The 22,324-nt window shown below is 37.8% G+C and overlaps 1 protein-coding gene across 8 annotated transcripts in view; it reads left to right on the forward strand.

Annotated features, from left to right (window-relative positions):
• The window catches only part of LOC128542770 (arf-GAP with coiled-coil, ANK repeat and PH domain-containing protein 2-like), a 66,949-nt gene that overhangs the window by 21,175 nt on the left and 23,450 nt on the right, over window positions 1-22,324 (forward strand). For all 8 annotated transcript variants that reach the window (XM_053512778.1, XM_053512777.1, XM_053512776.1 and 5 more), the window contains exons 3-13: window positions 6,501-6,620; window positions 6,782-6,835; window positions 7,631-7,689; window positions 7,786-7,969; window positions 8,481-8,525; window positions 8,664-8,759; window positions 12,151-12,225; window positions 18,947-19,059; window positions 19,775-19,826; window positions 19,917-20,017; window positions 20,690-20,795. In XM_053512778.1, the coding sequence (XP_053368753.1) occupies window positions 6,501-6,620; window positions 6,782-6,835; window positions 7,631-7,689; window positions 7,786-7,969; window positions 8,481-8,525; window positions 8,664-8,759; window positions 12,151-12,225; window positions 18,947-19,059; window positions 19,775-19,826; window positions 19,917-20,017; window positions 20,690-20,795 (1,005 nt within the window). The remainder of the gene's footprint in view (window positions 1-6,500; window positions 6,621-6,781; window positions 6,836-7,630; window positions 7,690-7,785; window positions 7,970-8,480; window positions 8,526-8,663; window positions 8,760-12,150; window positions 12,226-18,946; window positions 19,060-19,774; window positions 19,827-19,916; window positions 20,018-20,689; window positions 20,796-22,324) is intronic.

Below are 22,324 nucleotides of genomic sequence, written 5' to 3' on the forward strand. Positions count from 1 at the left end.
TCTTCATGCCAAAGAAGGATTTTCCCTTAGATCTCAAAGAACAGGAGGAGAAGGAAGAGGAGGGTCATGCTTCTGAAATTAGCCTCTCTGTAAATTCCCAACACGCACTAATCCGCCCAAATGCTTTTGAACAGTGACAACTAGGGCTGATTGACATGAAAAACATCTTTGAGATATTTCAAGACATTTCTACAATATACAGTTATGCTGCTGCCTGAAGCATGGTCAAAAACAGTAGTGCTGTATAATTTTTTTTTATACAAAATATTGTACAAATATATACAGTACAGGCCAAATATTTGGTCACACCTTCTCATTCAATGTGTTTTCTTTATTTTCATGACCATTTACATTGGTAGATTCTCACTGAAGGCATCAAAACTATGAATGAACACGTGGAGTTATGTACTTAACAAAAAAAGGTGAAATAACTGAAAACATGTTTTATATTTTAGTTTCTTCAAAATAGCCACCCTTTGCTCTGATTACTGCTTGGCACACTCTTGGCATTCTCTCGATCAGCTTTAAGAGGTAGTCACCTGAAATGGTTTACCAACAGTCTTGAAGGAGTTCCCAGAGGTGTTTAGCACTTGTTGGCCCTTTTGCCTTCACTCATACTTCACAGTGGGAACCAGGCATGTGGAATCCATCCGTTCTCCTTTTCTGTGTCTCACAAAGCCACGGCGGTTGGAACCAAAGATCCCAAATTTGGACTCATCAGACCAAAGCACAGATTTTCACTGGTCTAATGTCCATTCCTTGTGTTTCTTGGCCCAAAAAATCTCTTCTGCTTGTTGCCTCTCCTTAGCAGTGGTTTCCTGGCAGATATTTGACCATGAAGGCCTGATTTGCGCAGTCTCCTCTTAACAGTTGTTCTAGAGATGGGTCTCCTGCTTGAACTCTGTGTGGCATTTATCTGGTCTCTGATCTGAGCTGCTGATAACTTGTGATTTCTGAGGCTGGTAACTCAGATGAACTTGTCTTCAGAAGCAGAGATTACTCTTGGTCTTCCTTTCCTGGGTCGGTCCTCATGTGTGCCAGTTTCGTTGTAGCGCTTGATGGTTTTTGCGACTCCACTTGGGGACACAATTAAAGTTTTTGCAATTTTCCGAACTGACTGGCCTTTATTTCTTAAAGTAATGATGGCCACCCGTTTTTCTTTAGTTAGCTGATTGGTTATTGCCATAATATGAATTTTAACAGTTGTCCAATAGGGCTGGCAGGTGTGTAGTAACCTGACTTCTGCACAACACCACTGATGGTCCCAACCCCATTGATAAAGCAAGAAATTCCACTAATTAACCCTGATAAGGCACATCTGTGAAGTGAAAACAATTTTAGGTGACTACCTCTTGAAGCTCTCAAGAGAATGCCAAGAGTATGCCAAGCAGTAATCAGAGCAAAGGGTGGCTATTTTGAAGAAACTAAAATATAAAACATGTTTTCAGTTATTTCACCTTTTTTTTTGTTAAGTATATAACTCCACATGTGTTCATTCATGGTGTTGATGCCTTCAGTGAGAATCTACCAATGTAAATGGTCATGAAAATAAAGAAAACACATTGAATGAGAAGGTGTGTCCAAACTTTTGGCCACGACTGAGATATATATTTCAGTCGTGGCCAAAAGTTTGAGAATTACATAAATATTGGAAATTGGAAAAGTTGCTGCCTAAGTTTTTATAATAGCAATTTGCATATACTCCAGAATGTTATGAAGAGTAATCAGATGAATTGCATAGTCCTTCTTTGCCATGAAAATTAACTTAATCCTAAAAAAAAACCATTCCACTGCATTTCATTGCTGTCATTAAAGGACCTGCTGAAATTTCAGTAATCGTCTTGTTAACTCAGGTGAGAATGTTGACGAGCACAAGGCTGGAGATCATTATGTCAGGCTGATTGGGTTAGAATGGCAGACTTGACATGTTAAAAGGAGGGTGATGCTTGAAATCATTGTTCTTTCATTGTTAACCACGGTGACCTGCAAAGAAACGCATGCAGCCATCACTGCGTTACATAAAAATGACTTCACAGGCAAGGATATTGTGGCTACTAAGATTGCACCTAAATCAACAATTTATAGGATCATCAAGAACTTCAAGGAAAGAAGTTAAATTCTTGTTAATAAGGCTTCAAGGCGCCCAAGAAAGTCCAGCAAGCGCCAGGATTGTCTCCTAAAGAGGATTTAGCTGCGGGATCGGAGTGCCACTAGTGCAGAGCTTGCTCAGGAATGGCAGCAGGCAGGTGTGAGCGCATCTGCACGCACAGTGAGGCGAAGACTTTTGGAAGATGGCCTGGTGTCAAGAAGGGCTGCAAAGAAGCCACTTCTTTCCAAAAAAAACATTAGGGACAAATTGATCTTTTGCAGAAAGTATGGTGAATGGACTGCTGAGGACTGGGGCAAAGTCATATTCTCCAATGAAGCCTCTTTCCGATTGTTTGGGGCATCTGGAAAAAGGCTTGCCCGGAGAAGAAAAGGTGAGCGCTACCATCAGTCCTGTCTCATGCCAACAATAAAGCATCCTGAGACCATTCATGTGTGGGGTTGCTTCTCATCCAAGGAAGTGGGCTCACTCACAATTTTGCCCAAAAACACAGCCATGAATAAAGAATGGTACCAAAACACCCTCCATCAGCAACATCTTCCAAGAATCCAACAACAGTTTGGTGAAGAACAATGCATTTTCCAGCACAATGGAGCACTGTGCCATAAGGCAAAAGTGATAACTAAGTGGCTCGGGGTCCAAAACGTTGAAATTTTGGGTCCATGGCCTGGAAACTTCCCAGATCTTAATCCCATTGAGAACTTGTGGTCAATCCTCAAGAGGCGGGTGGACAAACAAAAACCCACTAATTCTGACAAACTCCAAGAAGTGATTATGAAAGAATGGGTTGCTATCAGTCAGGATTTGACCCAGAAGTTGATTGAGAGCATGCCCAGTCAAATTGCAGAGGTCCTGAAAAAGAAGGGCCAACACTGCAAATACTGACTCTGCATAAATGTCATGTAATTGTCGATAAAACCCTTTAAAACAAATGAAGTGCTTGTATTTATATTTCAGTACATCACAGAAACAACTGAAACAAAGATCTAAAAGCAGTTTGGCAGCAAACTTTGTGAAAACTAATATTTGTGTCATTCTTAAAACTTTTGGCCACCACTGTATATATACTGTGTGTGTGTATGTGTGTGTGTATGTATGTATGTATATATGTGTTTGTACAATACCTATAATAATTTAAGAAGATAAAAATTTGGTAGAACTTTTTAACATTTTACAGTCAAGTTAATCACTGGAGGATTATATAAAATGTGCTTCCAGAGGTTCTTCTGTAGTTATTTTACAAAATATTGTAAAAATTGTGATGCCCACAATGTTAACATAACCCGCATGAAATAATTTATCACAACATCAATTATTATTCTGTCACAATACGATCATGTGCCCAGCTATAGTGACGCCTGCTCATGATATCAAACGGAAAGAAATAATAACCTGCAAAAAGAAAAAAGACCTGCAGCTTGGCTGGCAAATGTGTAAGTCTGTAAAGATCTGCTGGGTTCATTCTGTGTTTCCCCAAATATCAAACAAGTGCACTAATTTATGCTAGCCATAAATTATTGTAAATTATAATTTCTCCTGAAATCATAATTTAATTCATTTAGATTCTTTACTAACATCAGGCTTATAAATGGGTTGAGCAAAGAGAATGGGGGTGGGGGGGAGAGGGGGGAGCAACCGTGCTCATGGACATTTGAATACATTTTTCAGCCCTGTTTACAAAAACAGAACAGCAGGATTAGGAAGCCTCTTAGCATAAGTGTATTGACTGAAAAACTGAGCTGTTGCTTTAAAAGATCTCAAATTTGAACTAATAAAATTTACTTACTAAGGGAATCTTTAAAACAATTTCACATATCACATAACACTTCACATATTACTGCTGGGCCACAACGCTACCCAAATCACGTGTGATATTTTCAGAAGATTGTTCCTCGACACACACTGTGGGATCTCTGCCAAGTTCTGTAACAGACCCTGTGGAGATGGTGTGTTTTCTCAATGTCAGATTCTCCCGTTATACACAATTATTGGCACCCCAGGTTAAGACGTGTCCTTATGCATCCAATACTGAAGTCATGTGGTTCGGGAAAAAAAGGTCATGTTCCATCAAGCTTTCCAAGTATCTGCTCCCTTGATGAGACACTATTGGATCAGACTACTCAATATAAATATCTGGGTATTTGGCTAGATAACACATAACACTGTGTCTTTTTCAATATGTATGTATACGAGTGTATGTGTGTGTGTGTGAAACACACACATACACAGTGGTGTGAAAAACTATTTGCCCCTCCCTATTTCTTATTCTTTTGCATGTTTGTCACACTTAAATGTTTCTGATCATCAAAAACCGTTAGCTATTAGTCAAAGATAACATAATTGAACACAAAATGCAGTTTTTAAATGAAGGTTTTCGTTATTAAGGAAGAAAAAAAACTCCAAATCTACATGGCCCTGTGTGAAAAAGTGATTGCCCCCCTTGTTAAAAAATAACTTAACTGTGGTTTATAACGCCTGAGTTCAATTTCTGTAGTCACCCCCAGGCCTGATTACTGCCACACCTGTTTCAATCAAGAAATCACTTAAATAGGAGCTACCTGACACAATAATGTTGTAAAAATACAAATAACTTTACAGATCTTTATTGTAAAGGGTTTAAACTATGTTTTTGCATGTTCAATTAACCATAATCAATTAATTAACATGCACCGGTGGAATGGTCGTTAAGAACCTTAACAGCTTACGGAAAGTGGGCATTTAAGGTCACCGTTCTAAAAACGCAGAACACTAAAAAGACTTGTCTACCGACTGCGAAAAACACCAAAAGAAAGATGCCCAGGGTCCCTGCTTATCTGCGTGAATGATGCTGCAGGGAGGCATGAGGACTGCTGATGCGGCTAGGGCAATAAATTGCCATGTCCGCACTGTGAGACGCCTAAGACAGCGCTACAGGGAGACAGGAAGGACAGCTGATCATCCTCGCAGTGGAAGACCACGTGTAACAACACCTGCACAGGATCGGTACATCCGAATATCACACCTGCGTGACAGGTACAGGATGGCCACAACAACTGCCCGAGTCACACCAGGAACACACAATCCGTCCATCAGTGCTCAGACTGTTCGCAATAGGCAGTCCATGAGGAGGAGATGCACTGCAGTACTTCAAGCAGCTGGTGGCCACACCAGATGACTGTACCACTGACTGGTACTTTTGATTTTGAGCCTCCCTTCAATCAGGAACACATTGTGAAACATTTTTAGTTTAAATCTTATGGTGTTGACTCTTTTAGTGTTCATACAAATATTTATACATTAAGTTTACTGAAAGTAAAAACAGTTGAAAGTCAGAGGACGTTTCTTTTTTTGCTGAGTATAGATCCATGAAATGGATGTTATGTGTTATGTGTTATCTAAATGCAAAAAAAGAAAAGTAAAAAGACCAACAAATTTTTTTTAAAAAGGAGGTATGCCACAATTATTGGCTAACTTCATCTCCTTCTTTCACAAGATTGGAGAATACAAAGATAGCGGGATTTTTGACTATTCCTCTCTGCGCAGTCGTTCTAGACCATCATGGGTCTTCTCTTACGCACACTCGTCTTCAGCTCACCCCTCAGGTTTTCAATTGAGTTGAGGTCTGTAGACCGAGATGGCAATGGGAGGAGCTTGATTTGGTGTCTATGGAACCATTTTTGTGTAGATTTTGCCACGTTTTGTGTCATAATCCAATTGAAAACCTGCGGGGTGAACTGAAGGGGAGAGTGCATAAGAGAGAACCCAGGATATTCTTCAGCTTTCTGACAGAGGCCATTATATTCAGTTCATGATGCCATGTACTCTATCAAGGTTCCCAGGAACTTTAAAAGAGTAACAGGCCCACAGCACAAACTTTTTTTTTTTTTTTTGTCATTTTAAATTCACTTCAGTTAAAGGTTGGATTTTCAGCATTTGTTATGTAAGATCATGTTTTTGAAATAAAAATTTATTTATTAGAAACCTAAGAACACATTTTAACCAGGTGTGCCAATAATTGTGGAGAGTGCTGTATGATTAAGTTTCTCCAGTGATAAATGTTGTTTAGAAGAAAAATCACTGTACGGCTTATGTCATTGATCATCTGTGAATCAGGTTGTACAGAAAAATTACTGGGAAATGTTCTTTAAGCTAAGCTTGAGGTAATACAGTGATTGTACAGTATTAGTCGCTGTCCTTCGTGTTTTTTATTTTTGTAAATTTTTTGTCAGAAATTTCTCACATTTGTACAACTTTTGTCATTGGCTTCAGTTGTATTTGTTCACAGTAGCAATAGATCGTCTTACGTTACGTATTCTAAGACTTTTGGTCTCATCTAACGACCAGATTTTTCACACATTGTGTGCAACTTTTCTAACCTACTAATTAATTACAATCATATTTATTTATTTTTCAGTTGGTGAAGCTGTGCATTGGGATGATCGATGCTGGAAAGGCCTATGTCTCGGCCAACAAGCAGTTTGTGAACGGTATCCGTGAGTTAGCACAGCAGTCGGCTGAAGATGAGGTCATTGAGGTGAGGAGTGTTTAATTCTGGATTATAATTTTGCCAACAATTCTATTTATTACAGAACAATGCATAACCACTTATCTGTTTATCCACACTTTACCAGCACTGGAATTATAAGTGTTATTAAGACCAGAGTTCAGTTTTGACATTTTGTTTTGTTTCCACAGTCGAGTCTGATGAAGTTTGCTGAGAGTTTGCAGGAGATGACCAACTATCACACAGTAAGAGAACCAGAGCTGGGCTGTGTGTCTGTGTGTCTTTAAGACTTCTCATTTCTGCTTCTGCCCTACTATGAATATTTTCTTGATCTAGATGTGGGTGCATGCGTGTCTGTGTGTGTGCGTATGTGTGTATTGGTCAGTGAAATGAGTCAGAGTTTAGATCTGCAGTAAAATCACGTCACTCTGGTTAAGGCTCACATTGCATGAAACCAAGCACATGATCTTTAGATGACTATGCATTGTGGTGGTTAAATACACACTTCTGCTCTCTCTCTCACACACACACACACACACACACACACACACACACACAGGTTTATTGTTTTTTTGTTAAGAACAATTCCATTGACCTTTTGTAATCTTAGTAAGCAAAATAGGGAGGATTGCTTACTTGTTATGGTTTTTGGCCACATGATGGCAGTGCTGGGAAAGGGGACAGGTTTAGTTAAGTGGATTGACTATGTTGTATGTTGTATATTTGTGTCAAAGGCGTGTGTATAAGACCTGTGTATAAAACTCAGTTTGTCAGACTTAAGAACATTTCTGACTTACAAACGTGCTCCAGGAATGGAACTTGTTTGTGAGTAGGGGACAACCTGTGCTCTTTTTTTTTGCACTCATTTTGAGTACTATTCCTTGCATTAGAACCAAATGGAGCTTTTGTTCTGCAGTGAGAATAATTACATAAACCCAGGTTATTAAGACTTTCATTACATCCTATAAACAGGATGAATACATCTTATAAATATTTGTTAGAAATGAGAACTGACGCCTGTTCTGTTCCCCTGATAACAGATTTTATTTGACCAGGCTCAGCGCTCGATTAAATCACAACTTCAGATGTTTGTGAAAGAGTAAGTACTGCAACTGTTACTATCTGTACACTACACCAACAGTATTAGTACCACTAATGACTGATGTATTTACATTTGTGTGTGTATATTTTTTAGGGACCTGCGCAGGTTCAAAGAGTCAAAGAAGCAGTTTGATAAAGTGAGTGAGGAAAAGGAGACAGCATTGATCAAGAATGCTCAGGCTCCCAGAAATAAACAACATGAGGTGGAAGAAGCTAACGGCATCCTTAATGCTACACGCAAATGCTTCCGACATATTGTTCTGGATTATGTCCTCCAGGTAAACACAGACCTGTAGCATACCAGGAGGCAGAACAAGGTTAAGATTCAAAGTTGTTAGGGTCACTAGATATGGTACAGTGAACCCTTAGATTGTAAGTAACTTGGTCTGCGAGTGTTTTGCAAGAAGAGCAACATTTTTAAATAAATGTTTACTTAATAAACGAGCGAGGTCTTGATATACAAGTACGCATGCGATTTGTCACATGTTTACAACCAAGCCAATGGTTCTTCTTTTTCTCGCTCTGTGGGATTGTGGGTAATCGTCTCCAATGCCTCCTCTCAGTGCGCCTGTGTCACTTGTATAGTCAATAGTCAGTTTATTATTACATTGTGACCATGCTTGTGTGCGCATGCTCAATTTTTTATTAACTTTAAGAGAGAAAAAAGAGAGGATGGTAAGGGGACAACTGTTTATAGCTGCCATGCCCTAAGAGGAATTAAATACTTGGGGAAATACTGAACCCACCATTAGGGTGGTAACAGTAACTGTTTTATTTTTCTGTCTATAGATTAATCTTTTGCAGTCTAAGAGACAATCAGAAATTCTCAAATCGGCAAGTATATTTACTTTTAATAATGATATTACAAAATGTAAATTCTCATTGACAACCTAATTTTCTCTTTCTTACACATTCTTTTCTATATATAATATATGTTTTGTTTTTTTGTTGTTTTTTTTACTGATTATTTAGATGCTGTCCTTCATGTATGCCCATCTGACCTTCTTCCACCAAGGTTATGACCTGTTCAGTGAACTTCACCCACTAATGAAGCAACTCGGGGGGCAGGTAAAGCCAAGCGCCTGTTATTTAGACAAACCCTCTATGACTTCACCCATAGGTTTTTTGAGTGGTTTTAAAGTGGTTTTGTGCTCCGGTCATCACTATCTTGGCCAGAGCTGACTCAACATAAAACCCATAAATGGGCAAATGGCCAGAACAAACAGAGCCTCGGTGTTGGTTAGAACATGAACTAGGTTTAGCTTAGGTAAAATGCTAAGGTTGCTGACATTTAATTTATATGCAGAAGTTATCTTGCATTTGATTGAACTCAGTCATCCATACCCTATACGTCATCCTGTGTCAACACCTGCACTTCTTGTGGAGTTCAAGTTACACTACAATAATTCCAGATATCCAATTAGCATAAAGTGATGCATAGCAGATAGCTAGTTACACAAATTGGCTATGCCCCTAATTATGTATAATTTTATGACTTAATATAATTGTAATAATTTTTTTACCTAAAAATTCATTGCCATGAATATCATATCAAGCTATGGAAAGCCAAATGTTTTATTTGAAATATAAGTTTGAAAAATATTAACATCATATTGATAATATTGAATCAGATGCAAGGACTTGCTTTTTTATTTTCACACAAAAATACTTTTAATAGCTAGTACTAAAAAATATATTATTTCGATCATTGTTCCGTGTGCATTGGTACCTTGACATATAAATTTAATCCAGTATGGAGGCGAGTTCTTTTGAAAATTTGTATTGTGAAGCGCATTTTGCCCCAGGAAATAATGTCAATACAGATAATTCGTTCCAGCCACCCGAAATATTACCAGTATTACCAATTTCCAATACCATAATCATATTTTTATTTTAAATAACACAAATTATTTAGAAAAGACGTGAAAGTGAAGTAAAATTTAAAGTAAATAGACCTCCTTGATTAAGGTTAACTTATGATTTATCTTGGCCACTACTGTGCTATATCCCTGGCTTAGGGGTACCAAGCCAGGGACATAGCAAACCAGGTTGTGATGTTTCCTGTCAGGATGCTCTCTGTGGTGCAGGAGTAAAAGTTCCTAAGCATCTTGGAGCGCAGTCCAAATAATTTATTTAAATAAAATCAGATGGGTTCCATTCCTAATTTTTTTTTTCCAGATTAAATTTCAGTATTTCGTTACAGGATCTGAATGATCTAGCCAGTATGTGGGTTGGTCGATGCTAAATTGCCTTTTGGTGTCATTCAGCATAATTTTGCATTTTTCCCTGAGTTTCTGATATAGCTAATTGAATGTTTCTCATAACCTCCATCACATCATACAATGGTACCTTGGCATACACCTGCCTTGAGAATTTACATTTTAAGAACTAAAATTTTGCAAGAATTGCTGGTATACAAAGCATTTTCAGCATACAAGTGAATTTTGCGTATGTTCTGGAGCCATTCAAAACTTGTGTTGGGGTGGAGGGGGAAGCCAAGTGAAGACAGTTTAAAATATTTAGGTGTTTTTTTCAGTTTTGTGAAAGATTTAGTAATGACATAGGACTATGGGTGGATCCTAAGAAAGTTAGCAAGGACATTGTAGCAAGAAGAAAAGAGAGCCACTTTCAGTTAAAAGAAATTAACGCAGCCGGTGCCCAGAGGAATCATAAATTAAGGTTAATAGAGGTTTATTGTATATATGTTTCATATTGTACTTCATTTACATGACTTTTCTAAAAGCTTTGATTGTTTTTATATACAAAAATATGATTACAGTGTTTGAGACATATATGGTAATATTGGTAATATTTAATGTACAGAGGAGGCTAAAGGTTAACATACACCTTGGCTTATTTAGCTGAGTAAGTTTTATCTAACCATACATATGTGTCAAGTCAGTTGGTGATTATTATTATTAATTTATTTTATAATTATTATTTAATTTATTTTACATTTATTATATAAATGCACAGGGCAATCAGCCAGTCACCAGAATTGCCTGGTTTTCAACTTGATCGGCCATGATTGTTCATGTTTTATCACTAAATTATTCACATATTCACAGATTTGTTGTTGTTGTTGTGGCGTTGGATTAAGTTTCCAAATCAAATTTGTTGTTTTGTTTTAAATCTAGGAGTTTCCAAGATTTTACAGATTGTTCGTAGAAGCTTCTATTGTTCGGAAATTACTTTTTAGGAAGAACTTGTGTGGAGGTCTACAGTTAGTATTTCTGTGGTCTGGGTGGAGTTGCTTGGATTTTCCCATGATATTAAGGGAAAAAAGGTATTGGGAATTCCAATTATCATGATGACTATCATGTCAGACATGTTGTTGAAATGTCTGTGGGGGAAAAAAACATGGCGTATGCAGCTTTAAGGTTGACAAAGCAAGTTTGGCCTGTATCTTTATGTGTTTTGTTTGTACTTATTTTAGAATCCTTTACAAATTTAAATTAGCTTTTGTCTAACTTTGGAGTATTTTTGCTTCCCTTGTCCCTCAGTGGGGTGTGTCCATATAAATCTGTCTGTAAGATTAGATATATTTTCTACATCTGTGTGACTTGTTGTTGAACTTATAGACCCAGGTTTGAGTTTGTTCATGTCTTTGCAAGTATGGAGGATGGGGATATTTTGTCCATTAGTATTTCTTCGCTTTATTTTTGCTTGAATTCCATGTACAGGAAACTGACACTGGAAAGAGGAAGTAGAGGTTGAAGGAATGACTGGTTATTCCCAGTCTGGGTATTCCCAGAGAGTGTGTGAGTGGTGAAGAAGGTGAGGCAGGGGAAAAAAAGAAGGAAAGGTTAGTGTAAGTTGAATCTAATTTAGAGTCTGATGGAGTAAACGTTAGACCTGTTGTGTCGATCAGGAGCGTGTTTTATAGGAGCTCTGTGGGTTAGAGTGAGAACCATCATGAAGCTGAAGAATGTACAGGAACTTTGTAGACTGGCATGGAGAAGCTGTCCACAGGTGGGTGTATTGTGTGTGTGTGTGCGCGTGTGTGCGCGCGTGTGTGTGCGCGCGTGTGCGCGCCCGTGTGTGTGCGCCCGTGTGTGTGCGCCCATGTGTGTGTGTGTGCGCCCGTGTGTGTGTGTGTGTGTGTGTGTAAATGAACACACTTTTCAAAGGACGACCATGTAGATCGTGTGGCCTACATAATGTATAAATGTGTGTATTTATATACTTTGTTTCACTTTATTCTGTTATACTTTATACTGCTTTATACCCATGCATAGGCCTTGCCTTTCCCAAGCATGGGATTCTGTATGTAGGATTCATTTCACTAAATAGTTCTCCTGAACAAGTCGACTTGCCTTGCCAAAACATGGAAGAAAAGAGAAAAATCTATATGGCTAACTTACTTTGAAAGGTTATTCTCTCTCTCTCTTACACTCACTCACTCACACACATATTTTTAACCCTGAGATTTTATTTTTTTTTGGCATGTGTGTTTTAGTTGGAGCAGTTGATGATTGATGAAGCAAAGGATAAGAGGGACATGGTAACTAAGCACTCCACTATTCGGCAAAAGGTAAAAAAAACTAAACAAAAAAAGACTTCTATAATTTTTCACTTTCTTTTACTTGGACTGTCACTTGTTCACATTGTTCACTTGGTCATCTGTCATCAACCAAACTAACATTAAAACCTAACAACAAATAACAAAATGTGTTTTGTTAAATGGCTAAAGATCCTGTTCTACCGTCTGTGGCTCATCTGTAGACTGATTTTGGAGGGGGGTTTTTTTTCTATGTTGGTTGATTGATGGAAATAGTGTTTTCCCCCCCTATACTTTTAAATTAAGTATGTGGTTCTAGTTATTAAACTTGTCTCAAAACTTTGACACTAAGTAGAAATCATACCTACAGTGTATTATGCTTTTCTTTTTAAGTGTGATTTGTATTTCCTTAAACAAAATAAGAGAAAAATGTTGTTTGATTTTCTGTGACCACAAAAGTCGTCAGTGGTGATTTTTTCTACAAAGTGAAACCAGAAGCTAGTAAATGGAGCCAACATTCTCCCAAAGTCTAAAATAACAGAAGCATAACTATGTATAACACTAGTGTTCACTCTGAGTAACTTTTCGTTTTGCAAAAACAGATGGTGAATATTTGCTTTACACACAAAAAAACTTTCAGGTATTCATGGACAAGTAATAACAAAGACAAGTGAATATAAACAGCTGAATACAAAAAGAAAGTGTTTTTATACCTCATAATAAATTTACACTTGAAATTGGCTGAGAAATGTAAATGGTATCGTGTCTTTTATCCAGAAAACTCTAGTGTTTAAATGTGTTTTTGTCTGTAAGTAAACAGTCCCGCTATACTGGTGCAGACAAACACAAACACACAGTTGCTAAACCAGCATCTACTGATATAATGATTTCTCTGCTTTCCAACACTAATTGTGTTCCAACTTATTGTGGTTTTGCACTTTGCTACGCTACATAGGCTACGCGCTATGCTAGCGTGACCAGCCCAAACCACCAGGAATCTAATATTTTCAATTCTGATTAGCACCACGTCCATATGTGTTACTAAGTTAGATACAGATCTGATTTTGCAGTGTGACCTTGGTATAAAGAGTCTAAACAGAATTTACGTGACTACATCAATATGACACAATAGATCATAGTTTGATGGATATGATGATGAAGGAGGATTTTAGTGGAGTAGTGAAGAAGGATTTCTGCCCCTTTTCTCTAAGTACAGAGAAATATTAGTTACACAATTTGATATTGATTTATATAAATTCATGTAATCAGCTGAAGAGTAAACATTAGCCTTGTAAAGCTTATGTCATGCAAGAAAGCCAATAAAAACTAACAAAATTGTTGAATAAACTTTGAGATATTTGGATGAATTCAACGTTACATTTCAGCCTAAAAGCAAAGCTGCATCAGTAGCTAATGTTAACTAACAAAAATGAGGCAGCAAAAAATTCTTTAGTTTTATTTGAGATCTAACAATAGGTAAGTATTATGTAGTTCTTATGGGTCTGTGCGTGTCCTCCTGCTTCAGTTTGAGCTCAGGTACTTAAACAACTACCATTACTCCAAATTAAACTAACGCTGTGGAAAACTTGCCTTTTTTAAGGTGAACTTGAACACATCATTTACATTTATGTTTAATGCATTTGGCCGATGCCCTTATCCAGAGTAACTTTTATTGAAGTCATCATACATTGGCCAAACGGTGATATGTTTTTGATGACCTTTTGATCCAAAGTCCAATACCAGTCCAGTCCAGAGCCACTGAGCTATCCCTTCCCCTATCGTGTTTTTCCCTTGACATGCAGGTCAGATTACGAGCCTGATCTGTTTGACTAATGTCAGTTCCGGGTCATATTAAAATCATAATATGAACAGCCAAACGAAAATATTTGCTTTGGTCAGTAAATGGATATGGGTCAATATTGTCTGCAGTGTCAACGTAGCCAAATTCACACAAACCACATTCGTAAGATAAATAATTACTTTTCATCTTCCTATCAGATGATGCCTGAACTGGTTCACCTGCATTTATGATTCTCTTCCCTGTGAACTCTTTTTGGAAAGTAATGGCTGATTCTATAAGTGTAAATAATTGCACTAATATTTAATGTTAATTTGGAAAACCTTTTTACAAAAACTTTCTGAGCTTAGATGCAGCGGAAACAACATTCACCTGTTGAACAGCCACAAAATACCAGGGTGCAACTATTAAGTAGGCCAAAAGGACACTCTTCTTGGCTTTCCTGGTGCATTATGATACAGCGCTACATTGGCGTTGCCGTAATGCCAAAATTGTAGTTACAAATAAAAGAAATCACTTGTTAAAAAATTGTGTTCTTGGTAAAGAAACCTTTGCAAAAAGGGGAAGAGCAGCTGCCATCTAAAACCCACATTTAAAACTCAAGTCACTAAAGCAATTTCAGTAAGACAACACATTTGCTAATATTGTCATCTTAAACATTTTCAAACACATCTGTGTTTTGTTCTTAGCTAACAAGCTCCTAACACATAACTCAACCCCAAATCCATCCCAAACTCCTGATCAGTGGCACTTCTTAAACGGCACCTTATGTGGGACAAGGGATTGTGCACCTCACATAGCGTACTACTTTTCCATTTTACAGAATTAGGAATTCCCCCTCAGAACCAAAAAGTTAGGTAATATTTTAAAGCAGAATAAGCAGAAATATAAATAGCAACTTGTTGAGATTTACAGGTCTGTCCACTACCTCCATTGTTACTCCTACTCAATTTTTGGCTACATAGTTTGGGTAAGAATTTAAAAATTACTTTTGTCACTCTTAATTAGTCTAACTGTCGGTCGTTAACTCTTGATGATAAATGGTGTTTGTGAAACAGTTTAAAAGCAATATCGCACTTGTTTGCTGTTGTACTGAATATCAGCACAGGTGTTGTATCTTTGGCACTCCATACAATAGTATGATATTTAATGCAACAGCACTACTTTATTGATAAGAAAGGAAATTCCATGCTTCCTCGGAATTAGCTTTTCTGTTTTGTTTGTGTTGGAACTATGACCCTGGTGAAAAATTAGACCTGTGTGTTGGTTTATAGCTGCTGTGAGAAGCAGATGTCACCTCTACTTTTAAGTGTACAATTTTGCAATTTAATTAAATGTTTTACTATGCTAATTGGCACTGCTCTTATTGACTGCATTGATGGGGGTGGACAGATTTTGTGTAGCTTTGCATTATTTGCGAAAGCAAAATAAAATGATGGCCACCACTGGCATTGAAGTTTTTTTTTATAAACGCCCTAAAGTATACTATGTATAGCATGTATACTATATACATGAATTTAATCCGAATTCTTATGATTCCCTGGACTGTGTGTACATTGGATCATCATGTAGGCGTCTGTGAAATGTGAATATTATCACCTCTGTGTAATGTCATAATATCCTCATGCTAAAGCTAGTGAGTACTTGTTTCGCATTATAGGTATTGAATTGAGAGGGTGAGACAGGCCTGCTGTATGGTGGCTGGTATGGGGGACAGAGAGAGAGAGAAGGTTTAGAGTGATACGAAGAGAAACATGCCTAGAAAAGCAAGATAGGGAGATGAAGAGGGGGAATAAAGGGATAGGCTGAAAGGGGGAAGGGAAAGAATAAAAAGAGAAAATAAGAATTGGTAAGAGAGGGGAATAGGGAGAGGAAGAGAGGGAATGGAGGAATGGGGAGAGAAGAGTAGGGGAGAAAGAGGGGGAATAAAAGGATTAAGAGGGGAAAGGAGAGAGACTGAGGATGAGAGAGGGAATGGGAAAAGGAAAGGGGAATGATGGGATTTGGAAAGAAAAAAGGGATCAGGAGAGAGGAAATAGATTGAGTAAGAAAAAAAAGAGAATGATCAGGAGAGAGATGGACTAGTGGTATAGGGAGAGCGAGAGGGAGGTGGTAGGGGAGACCTACTGCATGTGTGTGTCAGCATTTTTAATGTTTCTCCTCTCCTTTCTCTTTGCACTTTATCCAAGGCGGCTCAGCAGGTGAGTCTGTCTCCTTTTTCTTCATTCTATTGTCAAATCTCCTTACTCTCTACATTATTACATTTAAAAGGTCAACACACATACACACACAGGATACAAATCTAATGCAGCAGGGCTCTTCCTGGTTATTCTAGCCTGCTTGCTAAAGCTAGTGATGATGCTTACTCACCCATACACAGTATGATCGTCACTGCAATGCTTGGTAGGCATCATTGCTCTCTTTCTCTCTGTCTTTGTTTTTATCACTTAAACACAGGGACATTAGTAACTTGTGGTCATGGGATCATTACTTTCTCTACATTCAGACTTGTATGGTCATGTATTATGTGTTGTGTAAGAAAGCAGTTATACAAATAAATAAATAAATTCTACATAGAAGCACAGTATGGGTTGTTTTTTTTAATTTTAGAGTTGCACTAGCCCGGTTAAGTTAAACTTAACCGGGCTCCCTTTAAACAAGCTCATTTAATTTTAACTAATTGTTTGTTATAGCCAGAGTAGCCAAACAGTTACACAGACCTGATGCACACCTTCTAGCCAATCAAATACTACATTTCAAGTGCTCTGTGGTATACATACAGTACATGTTCAAAAGTTAGTACCTCCTATTTTAACCATGTTTTTTTTTTTTTTTTTGTCTGTGTAAAAAAACATAAATTATCTGATCATAGCAGATCTCAGTATTAGGCAAATACAACCTCAGATAAACAAAATATCAGTTTTTTTTTTTCATTTTGCCATTATTTGTTTAACAAAATTAAAGCCAAAAAAAAAACCTTTGCCTGAAAATCTTTGACTGTAGAATGTTGAACTCTTATAAAAAAAAATTAAAAAAAAAACCGTTTCCAAACAATTTGGAGTCTGCACATCTGCTGATGTTCGGTTAATCAAGGGCTGATGATTAGCAGCACCTGGCTGCAATCCTGTGGAGGCAGTAAGGGGTACTTAGTATGACCCACATGTCCCCCCCACCCCCTTATTTTTGTTAAATAAACAATGGCATGGTGAAAAAAGTTGTGGTGTTTGACTGAGGTTGTATTTGCCTAATACTGATGCCCACTTTGATCAGATGGTTTTATGTTTTAAACTAAAACACAATAAAGAGAGGTGTTATCTTTTGCACATGACTGTAAGTGAAGATGATGCCATGTTAGTTTTACTTATAATGTCTCACACTTGTAGCTTTCTAAATCAGGCCTCAGTCTACTAACTGCAGACACAAAACCTGTGAGTGTGGAGGGAAAACAGAACCTCCTCCTCGAGGTTAAAAGCTTGCATGCCTTCTCTATTAGATGTGGTTTATGAGTGGTCCAGTCCTGTGAGTAAAAGATTTTTCATATTTTCTTTTCTGTGTATTTCATTAGCCATGAAAAATTTCTAACACCAATCCGCTTCATGCTTGCATGAATAATTTGAAATTGACAACTAAAAGTTTCACACATTGGTGGAATCTAGGTGATGCTTGGCTTGAATTGGCTTATGGATGCTTTGTTTGTGTAATGTGTAACTTTGTTGTAGATATTCTGTTATGTTAAAAGAAACAAAAGAACCGACTTAACATTGACATCAGAGGCATTTACATATAGCTGTTGTTGATTTAGTTCACAGTCCTTACTCTGTAGTTCCTCTTCCTCTCTCTGTGTATTATGTCTGACTCTGTCATTTCCTCCACATCATTTGACTCGTGAATCACTCTTGTCAGTTTCAAAATCATTTCCATTGCATTTGTAGCACTTAAGTATATTATGAATGTGTATGGTGTCTTGGACTATTGCATCTTTTTTACCCAGATATCAAGCTGATTAGTCTGATTGGACAGGGTAATGAATGAATACCAGAGAATGAGTCCCAGACTAACAAACATTTACGAATTACCACCGATACGAACGCAACTTGGATCCACGGATATTCGTTGATGAGAGCAAATCTTGGAAGTAGCTCATCGTGTAGCAGTGCACCAGATACCAATATTTACAATTATATACAATATTTTTAGTGTGTAAGTGAATGCATAAAATGTACTAAGCCTATGTCCTACATGCCCGAAAACATCTCTGTAGATGTAGAGTAGGTGTTGTAAATCCTAATTATCATGATAAAACTGAACATATAGGCTAGCATTCTCTCACCTCAGGAATACTTTGTCATCCTAGTAACATTCTAGTTTTTTTTAGGCTTCTCCTGTTATTGCCTTGATTACACTTTGCTTTTATTTAAAGGTCTATATTAAACACACATTTTAGGACCTACAGTATAGTTTAATAACACATCCTGATAGGTGACTCGGACTGGACTGAAAAAGATAACATACAGTATAATGTCCTCTAAATGTAATTTAAGTAGACAGCAGCTCTTCTCACCTTATGTCTTTTCTCTGTAACATAATCACCACCATTAAATCTGCTTTCTGTAATTCTCTTTCCTCCTCCAGAGGAATTCATTTACAGCACACTGAGTACAGCACCACACCACAAGCACAATGGTTTCAGTGACCTACTGCTAATTTCATTTTTGCCATTTAGATTTGTTAGTTTTTGCTTGACGTGAGCACAGCATTATTGATGATGTTGTTTTAATGTAGACGAACATGTTTCCTGATTTGGATTTTATATAAGAAGTGGTTTTCTGTTATCATATAATTAGATTTTCACTTTTTCAAAAATTATGGACAATTTTTAATGACTTTTTGGTGGATTTTGTAAAGGATTGTAAAAGTTTTTTTTTTTTATTGCTATTATTATTTTAATTTCCTCAGGATTATTGGAATGATGACACCAAGCTGGAGTACAATGTAGATGCTGAGAATGGGATCATTATGGAGGGTTATCTGTTCAAGAGGGCCAGTAACGCTTTCAAAACATGGAACAGGTTGGAACATGCACAATAGCTCTGTTTAAATTGGTGTTGTTTATCAAGAGAACGAGCATGACCAGTCAGAAACAAAATACTAAAATACAAAGTTATCCCATCAATCCCTTTAATTAAAAGGGACTTTTTGCACTTTTTTTTAGCCCCCAAACAGGTTTTGCAGAGGAACAGGTGCATGACCATTCATTTGCCCATAGATTTCCCTTTTCAAAACTTTTTGGCCCCAAAATTGCTTCATTTAAATTTAATTGGGTTTTTCATTTCTTCAGGAATTGTATCCAGTTAAGCTTAATCCTGTCTGGAAATGGGTTCATGATGAACAATAAAATAAAATAAAAGGAATTACAACATCATAGATTAATTGTTAGCTACAATATTTCTTTGGCTACAGCGCAAAGAAAAATAGGTTTCTGTTCGTTGACAATATTACAGAATAATTAGCAAATTAAAATATTTTTTTTTCCATCTTGAACAAACACTCCTATTAAACCTAATTATTCTACTTAACAATCTAATAGTATTTCAGTATTCACAAATTTTATCACCGTCACCTCACGCCTTCGAAGTTGGAGTGGAGTTTGCATATTCTCCTCATGCTTTTTAATTTTTTATTTTTTTTTACTAAGCATACTGGTTTCCCTCCTAGTCTAAAGATGTTCGTTGTAACAAATAGTGTGAATTGAACGATTGATCTGTGTTTTTTTTCTTCTTGTAGACGCTGGTTCTCAATCCAGAACAATCAGCTAGTGTATCAGAAGAAGTTTAAGGTTAGTCACAAAGTTTTTGTTTTTTTTTCTTTATAAAACACAGATAATGGTGTTAGTGTTAATTATTTATTTATTTATATTTTAATCTAGGATAACCCAACAGTGGTGGTGGAAGATCTGAGGTTGTGCACAGTTAAACACTGCGAGGACATTGAACGCCGCTTCTGCTTTGAGGTGGTTTCGCCCACAAAGTGAGTTTGGCTCAACAGTAATTATGTACTGAAATATTGGGAAAAAGTTGGACACCTTAAAAAAAAAAATTGTTTATTATTGTTGTTTTATAATAATAAAACATAAAATAATTAACTCATATTAAACTTGATAAGGCAGCACGGCACGGTGGTGTAGTGGTTAGCACTGTCGCCTTGCACTTCCAGAGTCCGGGTTCGATTCCCGGCCAGGCTCGATTCCTGTCTCTGTGTGCATGGAGTTTGCATGTTCTCCCCGTGCTTGCTGGGTTTCCTCCCACAGTTCAAAGATATGCAGGTTAGGCTAATTGGCGTTTCCAAATTGCCCATAGTGTGTGATTGAGTGTGTATGTGTGTGTGCGCCTTGCGATGGATTGGCACCCTGTCCAGGGTATACCCTGTTTCGTGCTCTAAGCCTCCTGGAAAAGTCTCCAGATCCCCGCAACCCTGAATACAGGATAAAACGCTATAGACGATGAGTGAGTGAGTAAACTAGGTATTTAAAAAACATTGGGGTTAATACCTCCAAGACAGCAGCATTTTAAGTTGTAAACAAGACAATAACAATCTGCACTAAACCCCAAGAGCAAGACTTATTAATTATTAAGCTTACTAAATTGATCAAGTAGGTGCAAAATATGAATATTATGAGTAATTGTGTGTGCATGTGTACAGGAACTGTATGATGCAGGCTGATTCTGAAAAGCTTAAGCAGGCATGGATCAGAGCAATGCAGAACAGCATTGCTACGGCCTTCAGAGACAGATCAGATGACTCAGAGGTGACTTTATTTTACAGAATCATCTGTTTAACATGATTAGATCATGTACATTCTTATGAAACTGGTAGCAACTACAAAGAAAATGTGTTCTTTTCCCCTTTCAGTCGATTCACTTGGTACACCACACATCATATCGTATGGGACATAGTGCCCTCTCGTGTCCTGGCTAAGATGTGTTTATTCACGCCATAAAGGCAGGCAAACCTGTGGTGATGTAGGCGCAGCTCCGCCTATACATATAAACTACTGTTGACACTTTTTCCGCTGTTCCCCTTACAGGGAACATTTTTTCCATTGAGTTTGCTAGCTGCTGTTGGTTAACTGTACAGCTTCATTTGTTGGGACTTGAATTAAAATCAGTTTATCTGTTTTTGTTGGTGTTAGCGACTACAGTCTGACTACAGCCTACAGACTGAGAAAGTCCCTGTTCTCATCTGAGCAGACCAAATGGATTACATGGTGGGTCTGGAGGGCCGTGAGTTTCTCAGCCAACAGCATAGCTTTGAAGGGCCTGCTTTTCAGGATGATGTGCTCGAAATTGGTCTGGTATTGGGGTAAATTGCTTAACTGCAATCAATCTCGCGGATGCTTACCATTTACACATCTTTTCAGGGCACAGAAAATTTCTGAGGTTTGCATTTGAGGGCATGGCCTATGAGTAACCAGTGCTGCTGTTTGCTTGGTTACTATCTCTTCGCATATACACGAAGTGTATCGAGGTGGCGCTGTCTCCAATTTAGGAGAAAAGCGTTCACATACTGGCCCATCTAGACTAATGGCCGCTAATAGCAAGCTACAGAGAGCGGGCGGAGAGACAGGCAGTGCTAGTTCAGTCTTGCATTCAGACTCTGGGTTTCTCAAACAACATGCAGAAAAGTTTGCTGACTCAAAGTCAGCAGTTTTTGTTTTCAGGTCTGGACATGTGTTTCTTAACCACGGGGGTGATATCGTTCCAGCACCACGCTGGATTTCCGGCGTACTGTGGCTGTGGGGGGACTTTATTTTTTTTTAACAGGTTCTCAGATATTGATCTGTCATTTCTCTAGATCTGAGATGCGCAGGTGATAGAGAAGGAACAGCCAATCAGAAGTAGTGTGTGGATGTCTGTGATTGGCTAGTTTTGGGGCAGTTTTGTAACACTGGACAAAGTTGAGCGAGCGTACAGGCAGAGTCAAGCGCGCACAGAAAATAAATGTTGCACGCGCATGCAGGCAGGGTTGAGCGCGCACAGAATCGAGAAGTATTGTGGCAGGAATATAACGCCATAATATTCCCCCCCTTAATAACTGATCGTGTGACTGATTTAAAAATTCGCTTGTGCTCCTTCATTGCTGAGCTTGATCTGTCATTTAATATCACCCACCCACTCGTCACTTTATGTAAGAAATTAGCGGAGGATAATCAATTAGTTAATCAATTCCTGTGTACTTTGGAGTACTATTATTGCCACTGTCTTGGTATGGCTGTAGCATTTACTTCCAGTGATTGTACTAAGATGGGCTAATAATGTCAATCTAGGCACTGAACAT

Source organism: Clarias gariepinus, chromosome 15, assembly GCF_024256425.1.
Source record: "Clarias gariepinus isolate MV-2021 ecotype Netherlands chromosome 15, CGAR_prim_01v2, whole genome shotgun sequence".
Classification (NCBI taxonomy): Eukaryota; Metazoa; Chordata; class Actinopteri; order Siluriformes; family Clariidae; genus Clarias; species Clarias gariepinus.